Source organism: Arachis ipaensis, chromosome B02, assembly GCF_000816755.2.
Source record: "Arachis ipaensis cultivar K30076 chromosome B02, Araip1.1, whole genome shotgun sequence".
Lineage (NCBI taxonomy): Eukaryota > Viridiplantae > Streptophyta > Magnoliopsida > Fabales > Fabaceae > Arachis > Arachis ipaensis.
The window spans coordinates 107,912,272-107,926,333 of NC_029786.2; the positions used below are offsets into that span (position 1 = coordinate 107,912,272).

General features: G+C 34.5%; 3 protein-coding genes and 1 non-coding gene across 4 annotated transcripts in view; 2 read left to right on the forward strand and 2 right to left on the reverse strand.

The window, feature by feature from the left end:
* The window catches only part of LOC107626423 (uridylate kinase), a gene marked incomplete in the record, with an annotated part of 3,811 nt that extends 1,111 nt beyond the window's left edge, over window positions 1-2,700 (reverse strand). The window contains 5 exon segments of the mRNA XM_016329304.2: window positions 1-48; window positions 503-594; window positions 687-740; window positions 914-1,058; window positions 1,721-2,700. Coding sequence (XP_016184790.1) covers window positions 1-48; window positions 503-594; window positions 687-740; window positions 914-1,058; window positions 1,721-2,445 — 1,064 coding nt within the window.
* On the forward strand, window positions 4,321-9,856 carry LOC107626422 (pyruvate kinase 1, cytosolic). Its single transcript, XM_016329303.2, has 16 exons — window positions 4,321-4,610; window positions 4,696-4,792; window positions 4,923-5,020; window positions 5,526-5,681; window positions 5,972-6,049; window positions 6,286-6,417; window positions 6,566-6,646; window positions 6,759-6,830; window positions 6,926-7,015; window positions 7,272-7,416; window positions 7,599-7,687; window positions 8,060-8,155; window positions 8,301-8,368; window positions 8,560-8,659; window positions 9,040-9,099; window positions 9,389-9,856. The coding sequence occupies exons 1-16, from the start codon at window positions 4,542-4,544 to the stop codon at window positions 9,539-9,541; spliced, it is 1,584 nt and encodes a 527-aa protein (XP_016184789.1). The 5' UTR covers window positions 4,321-4,541; the 3' UTR covers window positions 9,542-9,856.
* LOC107626424 (trihelix transcription factor GTL1) lies at window positions 11,073-13,681 on the reverse strand. The gene is made up of 2 exons (XM_016329305.2): window positions 12,711-13,681; window positions 11,073-12,131 (listed from the first exon to the last, which is right to left on the reverse strand). The coding sequence occupies exons 1-2, from the start codon at window positions 13,146-13,148 to the stop codon at window positions 11,322-11,324; spliced, it is 1,248 nt and encodes a 415-aa protein (XP_016184791.1). The 5' UTR covers window positions 13,149-13,681; the 3' UTR covers window positions 11,073-11,321.
* On the forward strand, window positions 11,137-11,209 carry TRNAR-UCU. The gene has a single exon. It is a non-coding gene; the product is annotated as a tRNA-Arg (tRNA).

The following is a 14,062-nucleotide window of genomic DNA, read 5'->3' on the forward strand; positions in this document are numbered from 1 at the left end:
TCTAGAGTTGATTGGAGCAATATTGAATTCATCATAGTTGCCATCATTCTGGGATAAAAGCCAGCACCACCCATTAACATTAATATTTTAAAATATAACAGGAATCAAAAGAACATCACTTTAGAGGATAGCTTATTAACCAGAAAGATATAAAAAAGATCTTGGGGAAATTAACCAGTGGCCTAAAGCCCTAAACAACCATGACAGCACCAGCCCCAATATTACCAATGTGCAAGGCTAAACATCATAACTGTTTTCGGGGAGCCCAAAAAAAAAAATAATAAAAGGCATAAACCAGATAAAACAGCATATTTTGATAGCTTGAACTGTAATAAAGGAACTAATTGTTCTACAAATTACATAATACAGATTTATTCATCACAAAATTGTAATATCCTGGCAAGTGGCAACTCAAGGAAGGTGAGGAATGGGTTTATGCAAATTGCCAGCAGCAAATGGGACAAAACGTATACAAATAGGTGTTTGGTGCAGTTAACCTTACCCAACTTGGTATGCACTACATCTTTCTAATCCTGTTGCAGCTACCCATGCATCCCCACAGAAGAAATTCCGACCTCCAACAACAATGGCGACCTGAAAGATCACACGGAAAGAAGCAGGCCTCAGCAAAACTGAGAAAAGTAGAATACCAGATTCCGAAGGACAATAATGATTTGCTCTAGTACCTCAACACCAAGGCGGGAAGCTATTGCAACTTCTCTTGAGATTAACATAGCTACCTGGAAATTAGCTTAAAAAAACAAATGGTATGAGTTTCATCATAAAGCACAGATAGTTACTATAAAAAAATCATAAGGGGGGAGATAGCGATCAGACCTCTACATCAAATAATAACTTAAATTCCATAATATGTTTTACTTTTGAGGTACATCAAATTGTCAGAACCACAAACCTTTGGGTCAATATTGCAGGTATCAGATCCAGTAAGGGCAGCACCACTAATTTTCAGGATTACTCTTCGCCATCTAAGGTTCGACAATGCTTTGGACTTCATGTTATTCACTTGTCCTCCACTGCTTTGTGATGCCCCTCCATATCTGTAGATGAAAGGGGATTAATGCAAAATTCAAAATACTACTAGAACAAGGAAATTATCAGAGAGAAAAAACAATTCAAAGTGAATAACAGTCAACATAAAATAGAAGCAGAACATATATGGCTATATGCCATGATATCATTGTAGTTGTAGCATCATCTGACATTACAACTTGAAAAGTTGGAATCACCGGTTAGCATAATCAATGCATATGTGCAACAAATCAACAATACCGTTGAAGAAATACTTCAGATTTCAGATTCAGTGAGAACCCATAGACCCCTTTTAGTCAAAAATCCTATTCTCAATGCTGAAAATGAATAAGTAACAAGCTGGATTTTGCAAACTACAACAAGCTGCATCAGCTACCACCACAGTGGCACAGTGCATGAAACCCACAAATATCAATAATGTCTTATATAAATCATTTAGATACAGCAAAAGTTTACTTAAATAACTAAATCTCCAAAGATCCAAATAATCAAAGAAACTATATCAATATAGCAGTATGATAGATACTGTGAAAGTGAAATAAATACATGCAACTACGGAAGTAAAATGATGGAAACAAACACGCATCTTATATTAAATGCCACTAATAAACGGGTTAAAAAAAAAAGGGAATCAAGCTCAGTTTTCAGATCTGAAAAACTCATAACCAACCTCTTCGGTTGCCGAGGGGAGTTCCCAGCGGTGGAGGCGACGATGGCCTTGTCCTCATCGCCGCCGGCGAACTTCCCTGCAGAAAGCGAGTTCCCGACGATGTTCTCCATGTGCTTGAACCAAGGCCAGTGGCTCGCGGTGATGCATCCGCTGCTGATCCTGTGCCTCTCGAGTTTGTACCTCTTCTTCAGATTATCCACCTTGTTCTTGCACTGCTCCACGCTCTTCGACTGGTTCTCGCATCGCTCCGAAACCACCGCCGCTACCTCCTCCCAGTCCCTCCCTCTCAGATTCCCCCGATTCAGCTGGGTGAACTTCTCCGTGTACGCATCTAGCAAACACACGATCGCCGTGTCGCTCCACTCCTCCCTGTCTTTCCGGTACTCGGCGCCGGAGCAGGCGGATCCCGATCCGGCGGCGCTCGCCGTAAGCTTAGATCGTTTGTTGAAACCGTATGATGCATCGTTGCTGTTATTGTTGTTGCCGATCTCGTCTTGATCTTTTCTCTTCTCGGTGGTGTTGGCGTTGGCGTGGGTGGTGGTGGTGTTGTCTTCGTCGAAGGGATTGCTGTAATCCTCGGCGTCGGTGTCGGAGACAGGTTTAGGTTGCACGGCGGTTGTGGCGGCGGCGACGGCGGTGGAGTAGTTGTGGTGGTGGGACGGTGGCGCGTAGGGTTGGTGGAGGAGAGAGAATCCGTCGTCATCGTCGTCGTCGCAAGAGGCCATTCAGAGAGGGACGTTAGGGTTTGAGGGAACGGTGACGTTAGCGGCGGCGTTTGGAAAAGAAGGAACAAGGGAGGGAGCTTTTTGACGGAGATTTGAGTTCCGTAAGGTTTGTGTGGAATCTACCGTCACGTGGTGGTGACGGTCCCGTTAAGTGATTATTGGGAAGTGCACTACACGCGCTCTCTGTATCGTGAGGTGAAGACTGATGATAGTCTACGGTTACGGGCCATAGTGAAACGCTGGTATCCAACCAAATTGGACATTCGGGCCCAAAGTGACCAAAAACTTCATGATCCAATAGTTTCAAAAAAATAAAAAGATAATTAATTTAAATTTAAAATTTTACCTACAATATATAATTTTAATAAGGGTAAAGTACTATTAGGCTAAATACTAATTTAATTCCTAACATAGTAACATTTCAAATGTTCTATTTTAATTCTAAAAAATTTTAAACAAATTCAATGTTGTATCACCTTTAAATTTGATATGAATAATGAGACAATATTAAACTCATTTAAAAATCTTTTGAACTAAAATTAAATATTAAAAATTAAATTAAAATTTAATCCTAACATTAAAACTAAAATAGTAATTTACTCATTCTAACCAATACCAACATTATGAAATATAACAAGCACGGTGATTGAAATATGCATACGGACAATAGAAGTATTGGGTTCGAGGAAGCACGAGTTTCGAAAGTTTCAATGTTTGCTTTCTCAATGTAGTTTAATTTGTTGCATTGCATAGTAAAGAGTGATGGGAAGAAAGTTAGAATAGGAAAGTTCCATTGAGTTGATGCTTCCTTCCATTAATATGACCGGTGCAACGTACGATTTATACCACTACGACATCTGCATATGTTGGTAGGACATGCAAGGTTAAATTCTTAATCAATGAAAATTATTTACCAAAACAAAACAAAATGCAACAAATGAAATTTTATATCCAATCCAATTGTAAACGTTAGTATGGGCGATTATGACTAGGGCAAGAAGTGCCACATCAAAGTCGAAGCCCAAGGTTCACATTGTGAATAGGCTTATTTTATTTATTATTATTATTATTGAGCATAGTTCTCTTTTTTATTAGACAATAAGTTACTTGACGTAAAAAGAAAAAACAAAGCCGGATCTCCCATGGCCATGTTTGATGTTGCTTGTTGAAAGATCACACCTACTCCGAAGTTCTAACTTCTAACTTTCTAACTTAACCACTTAACTCCACCATAACCATGTCACGTGCCATCCTACTTGGGAAAAGGTGGGAACCACGCAGCACTATGAACTCCCACGTGCTCCCTCTCGTATCATATCAACCCTTTCCGAATTCCTTTTTCTCTATTTTCCTTTCCCCTTCTCCACGAAACATATATATTTTTTTATGATAGATAAAAAAACTCGAATTTGTAATTTCTAAATAAATATTAAAAAATTATACTATTTGAATTATATTTGTTAACTTCATAAAATATATCTTTCTCTTTTTAATAGTAATAAGGTGGTAACTCAGGTGAAGTTGATACTTGAGATTATTTGACTGATTTAACTAAATTTTCATCTAACGATTTTCAGATATCAACTTCACATGAAATCGACTTCACCTGAATTTTCACCTAATAATAAACTAATAATGAGTCATATTATTTCGTAATAAGAATAATTTGATAAAATATACTTTCACTTCATGTAAATTTTTAACGAACTTACTAAGTAATTTCTATAATAAATATCCTAACCTTTTTAAATATATTTTTATCCTTATAAAATTCAAAGAATATCTTTTATTAGTGATTTAATAATTCAAAGATATTTTGGATGGTTTATATTTTTATTGATTATTATACGTAATAATAATAAGTCGTCTTCTGAAAAAAAAGAAAGAGCGAAAAAGCGAGCTAGGGAAGCATTTATAGAGAGAGAGAAGCAGCAAACAACGAAGCATATTCTTCGTTCAAACTATTTTCTTAATTCCAAATTCCAAATCAGCCAGCGCGAGCTGCTTCTTCTTTTTCTTCTCCTTCGTCGTTCGCAGTTCTCGTCTTCTTCACGCAGCAGCAGCTACTCACTCTTCTTCACTCAAAACTACGAAAGATGCCGTCCAGTCACCTCCTTCTAGAAGAACCTATTCGGATGGCTTCCATCCTCGAGCCATCCAAGCCTGTTAGTTTCGATTCCTTCTTTTTTATTTATTATTTCATGTTAATTATTTATTATTAATATTACTAATTTTTTTGTTTTTTTGCAGAGCTTCTTCCCTGCAATGACGAAGATCGTCGGAACCTTGGGACCTAAATCCCGATCCGTTGATTCCATCTCTGGTTGCCTCAAAGCTGGCATGTCTGGTATGCTTTCTTTATTCTCAAATTCTCAAATTCGTGTAAATACTGTTAGTTTATTTTGATTGAAAAATGTTTATATTTTTAATACTTGTTAATGATGATGATGGTGATTGATGATTGATGATGGTTGCAGTGGCTAGATTTGATTTTTCATGGGGTGACCCTGCGTACCACCAAGAGACTCTAGAGAATCTCAAGGCTGCTATCAAGACCACTAAGAAACTCTGTGCTGTCAGTTTCTATTTCTTTTTCTTTATTTATTTGTTCCTTGTTGCTTTGCTTTGCATGAAGGATTGGATAGTTCAGTTTGTGTCATGAAGAAAAAAGAATTGGTTTTCAATACCATGTTTGGATTTTTGGTTAGCATTATCACAGTCCAAACTATGATTTGAGGGGTGCAAATTGAGTAGTAATGAAGAGAGAATGTTGTATTTTTTGTGTGGACCAAACCATAAGACATACACACACCCTAAGCTGAGTTACTTTTCAAAGTAATTTTTTACTCTCAAACTATGTTTTAAGCATATTTAAAAAAAAAAATTAAAAAGTAGTTTTACTTACATTGGAACCACACTATGGTTTGCAAATTATCAACCAAATGCACCCTAAGTGGGTTTCTTTGCAAATCACCTGTGCACGGTTTTCTTGGTTGAGTTTCAAGCTATATATGTTCTTTAACATTGTGCATGAACAACGGCAAATAACTGAGTGTTTGTTGCTGTAATGCTTCTGCCAGGTTATGCTGGACACAGTGGGTGCAGAGATGCAGGTCGTTAACAAGAGCGAAACAACTGTCTCGCTTCAGGCGGATGGGCAGGTTGTTCTAACTCCTGACCGGGGACAAGATGCCACTTCAGAGTTATTGCCCATCAATTTCGATGGACTGGCCAAGGTTAATTGATATTTACATTGTTTTGAAGGCATATTAACTTGTTTGAATGATTCATTGATTAACTGTTCACACTTTTGTTGCCTATGGAGTGTATGCTAGTCTGTGTTGTATCTGCATTTCCAATTGTCTTTGCCTTTAGATGCCTTGTGCTGGAACTGTTTGCCTGCAGGATTTATAAATGTACACTTGCTTTTATTCTGTTCAATGCAGTGTATGTATTGGAATAAACTTTAATGAACTTTTATTCTGTTAAATGTACACTCTTTAATGTTTATTCTTATTGTTTGCAGTCTGTGAAGAAGGGTGATACTATTTTCATTGGTCAATACTTGTTCACAGGAAGTGAAACTACTTCTGTATGGCTAGAGGTAATATAATTTCAACCCAATCAAAATTTATATCAATAGGTCCTCTTTTTCATATTATTTTCATTATCTTTCTTAAATTTTTTTCCTTTACTACTTTCATGCTTCGAGTCTATAATGTGATTTTTATCAATTGAACATTAACTTTGTTGAGTTGATATTCTCTAAATCCTAAAGTAACACCTAAAAGAATAGTTGCAGTTCTGCTTTCATGACAAATTCTACCTGATGCTGTGCAGGTATCTGAAGTCCGTGGGCAAGATGTTGTTTGTACCATAAAGAATACAGCAACACTGGCTGGCTCATTGTTCACTTTACATGGTTCTCAAATTCATATTGATTTGCCTACCCTCACTGAGAAAGACAAGGAGGTAATTTCTGCATTTGAGTCGCCTTTTTGAATGATTCATGTATCATTGCACACGTCATGTTTGTCTCTGGCTCCTGGCCTAAAAAATATATTTCCTTAGAGTTTAGGAGCTGTTTTATTTAATTTTTTTAATCATTTGTTTATTTCAGGTTATTAGCACCTGGGGAGTCAAAAACAAAATTGATTTTCTGTCACTTTCATATACTCGTCATGCCGAAGATGTTCGCCAGGTTATTTGAGTCTGATGCCCTTTTCTTCAGTTCAGTAATTTCAAATTCATAATTGATAATCTTTCTATTGCTCAGCTTTGCTATTAACATACTTTTTTATGTTGTAATTCAGGCCCGTGAATTCCTTTCCAAATTGGGTGATCTCAGCCAGACCCAAATTTTTGCTAAGATTGAAAATGTTGAGGTGATTTTGATGTCTTTATAGTGTTAACTTTTCTCTTTTTAATATATATTCTTATTGACTATGCTGATTCAATCTTATGTCTGTGTTGAAATTAGGGCCTGACCCATTTTGATGAGATTCTACAAGAAGCTGATGGTATTATCCTATCTCGTGGTAATTTGGGCATTGATCTTCCACCAGAGAAGGTTAGTTTTGCCTTTGAAATTCATTTTGTTGTTTGAATGACTCATGTTGTGGGTGTAAATAGCTATGTTTGTGGTCATGTGGATAATGCATTTGATATTTGAGTAAATTAAAACAAATGGATGCTTCCATATGTTTAAAAAAGGTTTAAAATAGTGCATCTAATGTTACAATTTTTCTTTGAACTGAACCACATTTATGATTGTTGCCTCTGCCATGCTTCTTATTGTAAATGTATAATTATATTTGCTTTTGTAGGTGTTCTTGTTTCAAAAATCTGCCCTATACAAGTGTAATATGGCTGGAAAACCTGCTGTACTTACACGTGTTGTGGATAGTATGACTGACAACTTAAGACCCACTCGTGCTGAAGCCACTGATGTTGCCAATGCTGTTTTGGATGGTAAGTCACCAGCTGTATGATGCCACATGTAATGATTAAGCCATTTTTTTTTTAATTTACTGATCCCATTTTTCGTGTGCTTGAAACTGTAACTGTATTCTTCTGAATGATTTTTGGTTTCTATCTTCAGTTATAACTACTTATTGGGTTCATGTTTGTTGAATTGTTAAACAAACATACAGGCAGTGATGCAATACTTCTGGGTGCTGAGACCTTGCGTGGGTTGTACCCTATTGAGACTATTTCCACTGTTGGCAGAATTTGTTCAGAGGTAATTTCATTTCATATCTCAGTGGAATAATCAATAATACACTATGGTATGACTGACCTGAGTTCATGCAAGTAGGTTTCCATGATATTAACAAGCAAAATGAGAACAATTAGAAGATTAGTTTAGTCGTTTAGATTCATTTTCAACCTTAGCACAATATAATATTAACAGAAGTCAGAACATAGATTCATTTTTATTATTTTCTCTTACTGTCTTATGGTGATTTATCTTGTATAGCATTAGATCTGCACTACTTTTGCCAATTGCTTGATTGAAATCCTCTGAATCATATGAAATGTTCTCCCGTTTTAATTGTCACTGAAAGTGTTACTGTTGGCTGATGTTTCTGCCTTTTATTTCATGTCCTTATAGGCTGAGAAGGTTTTCAATCAAGACCTTTATTTTAAGAAGACAGTCAAGTATGTTGGGGAACCCATGACCCACTTGGAATCTATTGCCTCCTCTGCGGTAACTACCCATTTTGTTTCTCTTTTCAATAGAAAATTCTAATCCATGCCTTGTGTGTAGGGTGGAAAAGAAGTTCTTGCTTATTGCTTTTGTGCTGTGATGGTTGGTAATATTTCATCTCTGTTGCGAATTTTTATGTTTTTAGGTGCGAGCAGCGATTAAGGTTAAGGCCTCTGTAATAATTTGCTTCACTTCATCTGGAAGGGCCGCAAGGTACTGCCTCTAAGTATTCAGCTATGAATGTTCTCATAATTACTATCTTCACAAGTGAACTAGTCTCTCAGATTTCAGTTTCACTTGGAATTTGACCCTGTCTTCTTAATATCTTTTTTTTTTTTTTTACTTTTATGCATCTTTATGCCTGCAAAAGTTTTTGCCTAAAATTGCTATTATGTACTTGTCAGATTGATTGCAAAGTATAGGCCAACAATGCCAGTTCTCTCTGTTGTGATCCCCCGACTCAAGACAAATCAGCTGAAGTGGAGCTTTAGTGGTGCCTTTGAGGTTGGATTCTTAACTTGTAACATAACTGCTATTTCTTTTAACTATTGATGACTTTTGTTGATGCCGTTGCCTTGCCGACAGAGTGGTTGTACATATATGTATGATAATATGATAACTTTGGTGCTAAGGAATTCTAATTGCATTATTCTTCTTTGGTAGACCCAATTTTTCTGCTTCATTTTGCTAAATAACAATTTTCTTTTGCACGGGAGGAGGAAAAAAAAAAGGAAATATTGTCTGTACTCCTTTTTCATTTCCGAAAATTATTAATTATAATAGAATTTAATTTTACCATGAGATACTATGAGCTTCCTTTCTAATATATGATGAATTTTGTTGCAATTTTTCGTTATCTGGGCTTAAATCAATTTGTGTTACAGGCAAGGCAATCACTCATTGTAAGAGGTCTCTTTCCCATGCTTGCTGATCCTCGACATCCTGTAAGTAGTCCTTGCTCTGCAGTTATCATTGCTTCTCTAGTTGTTTCTGTTGAGTTTGTTCTGCGCGCACCCCACCTGTTGATTGTCCTCAAGTATAGTTATGATGTAGCTTATGATTAAATTGTTGGAACATAATCTTCATTATGCATAAAATGTACACCACTAGTTATATGTTTTGTGCTATGGGTGTCCATATAAATGACCTAGAATGTTATGCATGCTGCTTTATATGCACCCATCATATGGTGACCATATTTGACTATATTTTTATCGCGTATTTTGTCTGCAGGCCGAGTCAACAAGTGCAACAAATGAGTCGATTCTTAAGGTTGCCCTTGACCATGGAAAAGCAATGGGAATTATAAAGTCGCATGATAGAGTTGTTGTTTGCCAGAAACTTGGTGATGCTTCTGTTGTTAAGATTATTGAGCTTGAAGACTAAAAGTGCTTAATCCAGCTACAGTTTTAGCATTAGTTTTAGGCTTGATTTTGATGATTAAAAGTTTTTGAAAGGTGCAGATGATTCTGCCACAAGTTGAGGTTATCTCTGCTTGATTTTGATGGCTGATTATTTATATAACTCCATTGCATCGGAATGAAAATTGCTATATATTGTAAAACATAAAAATCAATGGGGATGTGCCCTTGATGCCAATTTTTTTGGATTAATATCTATAGAGGACAAAGTTGGCAAATGATTTTATTGGATGCTGTTGTTGAACCAATGATTGTTAATTTTAATGGCTTTCATCTAGCACTAGTGGTAGAAATTATTTGAAAGATATTATAATGTTTTAGTTGATAGTATAAAATTTGAATGTAATCATAATGCACGTGTAGAATTTTTCCACATAAAAATCTAATCATGTTATTGGATTTTCAAAAATATTTGAAAGATCAAACAAACTAAAATTATTATCTAACTTGTTTCATCTATTTACTGATCTTTTTTATTAGAAAAATCTTATTGAATGTCAAATAATTTGAATTTGTTCAGTATGCAAAGTAGAAAGTAGCAGAAGGTTCCAACTTTGTTGTGTAGCACGAAAAAAGAACCAGCAAATGCAATTATGATGCAAACTTGCACGCTCTTAAGTGATTTCACATTATACTGAAAAGAAAAATAGCACAATGAGTAGAAAAACAAAAAGACTTTACCTGATCCAATGACAAAGCAACAAGAATATCAAGTTTTCATCATTTTGTAGAGAATCTAGAGTTCAAGTGTGCGGGTATGTGTCTCTTTTCATGCCATCTTTGTTGCTATTTTGAGGCTTACTTTAGCAAGAAATTATCTTTCATCTTTCGGAACAAAGTAATAAATAAGAGAGTTTAATTACAGAGGGTGACTATTTTTGGCTAATATCAACCAATTCTTTGAAATTATATTTTTATTCTAAATTCTAAATCTTAAATTTTAAATCCTAACCGTAAATTCTAAACCTTTAAAATATGAAAGTTAAATTTTACAATAGAAAAAAAAATAGCTAATGTTAGTTAATTAAAAGTTTGTTTCTAATACTTAATAAAAAATTAACTATTTTTATAAATTCTCTCGAGTTAAAGAAGGCAAATCTAATGTTGAATTAATTTGCCACTTATTGTTTTCAAAGAATATCATATAACTATTCTAAACCTTAGGCTGCATTTGGTTTTATAAACAAGACAATATAGAATATGGAGAACAAGAAATAAAGAACAGAGACACAAAAATTAATATTTTTGTATTTTGTTTAGTGATAAATTGAATATAAACTATAACAAATAATAAAAATCTAATTGACTTTCAATTTTTCCTTCACAAAAATTAAAAAAAATAATAATTATAAAAAATTGATAATGATAATAAAAGAAAAATAATAAGTTATGTCCTCATTTAATATTTGTGTCCTTCTTAACAATAAAAAATAAAAAATATACTAATTCAATATTCTAAAATAAGTCAAACACGATATTGTATCTTTGTATTTATATTTGAATGTTTCATACTTGTAAACAAAAAAGACATAACCTTTTTACGAAATAGGAAGATATAAAGCGCTCGTGGCCTAATGGATAAGGCGCCTGACTTCTAATCAGGCGATTGTGGGTTCGAGTCCCACCGGGCGTGTTTTCTTTTGAAGGAAGCTCATTAACTTTTTATATTCATAACCAACTCAATACTGGTTTATTACACTTCCCAAATGTGAAAACCAATTAACAAACTAAGGAACAAAATAATGCTATTGATGTTGCAATTCAAGTTCCTTTTGGTGAATGATCAAAATCATTCTCTCAATCTCTAACCTTCTCCTTTCATTCTCAAACTTTGCTCTCTCCATCTCCCTCTCCTTCTTGCTACTATACTTTCTCCATTTCATTCTTTGTTTCTCAATCTCAAACCCTTGTCCCTCATGGCTTATTTGCTTCTCCTCTAACTTCACTATCTTACTCCTTAACCATTGCTTCTTCTCCAAACCCTTTGAACCACCTTCTCCTAATTCATCTTCATCCTCATCAAAATAGTCCTCAGAATCTTCGTCATCGTCGTCGTCGCCACTATCAGCATGATGATCCTCTTCTTCACACCCTATTTTCAACTTAGAAGAAGAATGAAAGCATCTTTCTTCCTTTTCTTTCTCTCCTTGTTCATGTTCTTTTTCTTGTTGTAATTGAGATTGAGATGCATCACCACCACCATGGCCAAAACTATTATGATAAGCACACATTTCTCTAAAGAAAAGGTGCTTTGAATTCAGCAACTTTCTCACTTCTTCTTTGGCCTTTGGTGACAAGTGATCCATTGTTTCCAACAACCTTTGATTCTCAACAACCTTGCAAGCTGTTACTCTTCCAAGAACATCATTGACCCTCTTGTACCTCTTGTTCAGATCATTGAACTTGTCCTCACATTGTTGAGGTGAAACATAGAAACCTTTCTCCATCATTGCTCTTGACACTGATTTCCACTTCCCTTTCTTGTTCTGAAGAATCAACCCCCCTCCTTGCTTGTTCATCATCATCTTCTTCTTCCCATTTGGATCACTACTTGTCTATGTTACATCATCATCACAAATACTATTATTATCTCAAAAATCATCAAATAAGCACAAATTAAATAACATTTATATAACATAATTAATATTTATAGTAGTTTTCTCATTAATGATTTTGAATATGATAGTATGTTCAAATATATCAAAATGCTCTTTTTATCTAAATATTTTATATGAGATGTCATATGTATTGCGAATAAATTACCATTTGTACCCATGAAAGATACAGACGCTGACAAATGTACTCATATAAAAATAAAATGACAATTATAACTACGGAAGATGGCTTTCGTGTGCCAAAAGTACCCAGACGTTGGTTACGCAATTGGTCTGTTAGGGTACTTTTGGCACACATAAGCCATCTTCTGTGGTTACAATTGTCGTTTTATTATTATATGGATACATTTCTCGGCGTCTGTGTATTTTTCATAGATACAAATGATAATTTATTTTATGTATTGCGTTACAACTATGTTTCAATTCAAATAATAAATAAGATAAAATATAGAAGATAGTAGTGTTTGATGCATATACCAACAAAATTGAAGTATATGTATATGGTTAAGTAGTACTCACTTCTGATGAACCACCACCACTGCCGCTGCCGCCGCCGCCACCAACTTCATCACCAATGTAGTAAACAGCCATTATCAAGAGCCTAACCATGGTACCAGTCCATTTCATTCTCTGCCATGGTGAGATACTACTAATGTTCTTCATCTTGTTACTATTACTCTCATCAACATCTATATTATTCAATCCTTGTTCATCTTCATCACTTAGAGAACCTTGTTGGTGTTTGTTCTTGGATGAATTATTATTATTACCATAATTGATTTGTTGGTGATGAGAAGAAGAAGAAGAAGAACCAAACTGAACCATTTTGGTGGGTTGGTTTCTATGTTGAAGATTTTGTTGTTGTTGTTGTGAAGGGTTATTATTATGATCTAATCCTAAGAAACTAGAACCTATGACAGAGAACATGCCACTACCTAGTTCATTGTTGGATTCCATTTCATAACTCTAAAGAAAATGTTCAAAATGTGATGAGAATTTCAATTATTTATATCACATGTCCTTAATTATAGACTAATTAAAGTGATTAGCTCATAATAAGACCTACTTAAGCTTAATTATATAATTCTAATCTCTATTAGGGCTAACAATGATCTGCATCAACAAAAACTAACACAAATTAAATTAACCTAAAACAAATAACAAGGCGAGTTCAATATATCCAAATCTAATTAAACAAATTGATGAATATATATAAATACACACAAATCCATATGTCTAGTAATTAATTAAACTAAGGGCCTTTAATTTGGTGATTAGAAACTTAACTTACCGGTTAGTTAATCCAAGAGGACAAAAGGGTGTACTAATTAAGAAGAAACCAACAACTAACAACAACAAACATGAACTAATAAGTAGACATGTGAAATAGATAATTATATTATGGAAGAAGCAAAGCTATGAAATATGGCAGAGAATTGAGATAATGGCTACATGGATGGAAGTTGTGTTGATGTTATTAGAGACATACAATAATATTTATATATAAGGAGGGAGATAATATAATAGAGATAGAATAGATAAATAGTTACATGGTTTTAGAGAACAATTTTAATGTGTAAAAATTATTTCTTTTTTTGTATTTTATATCATTTTAAAGCATAAACTATATATAAAGTGTGAACAAGTTGAACCAAATTAGAGCAACTTGTTTTGTTGGGTGGAAAGAGAGAGTAAGTGCCCATGGTTTTGTGGTTAGGGAGAGTGGTGACATTTGGAATAATTGAAATTGGAAAAGAATGAATATAATGAGAGAATCCACAGATTTTGAAGAAGAACTAAAATTTCAGTGATGTTAGGAAGACAAAAAAAAAAGTCAAAATTTATTTTATTTAATATTTATTAATTATTAT

Excerpts from the sequence above, each read along its gene's own strand:
- LOC107626424 (XM_016329305.2), bottom strand. The coding sequence starts at position 13,148 with ATGGAATCCAACAATGAACTAGGTAGTGGCATGTTCTCTGTCATAGGT. Across the intron at positions 12,132-12,710 it reads GTGGTGGTGGTTCATCAGAA|ACAAGTAGTGATCCAAATGG; the intron begins GTGAGTACTACT and ends GATGTAACATAG.
- LOC107626422 (XM_016329303.2), top strand. The coding sequence starts at position 4,542 with ATGCCGTCCAGTCACCTCCTTCTAGAAGAACCTATTCGGATGGCTTCC. Across the intron at positions 6,050-6,285 it reads CTACTTCTGTATGGCTAGAG|GTATCTGAAGTCCGTGGGCA; the intron begins GTAATATAATTT and ends GATGCTGTGCAG. Across the intron at positions 8,660-9,039 it reads GCTTTAGTGGTGCCTTTGAG|GCAAGGCAATCACTCATTGT; the intron begins GTTGGATTCTTA and ends TTTGTGTTACAG.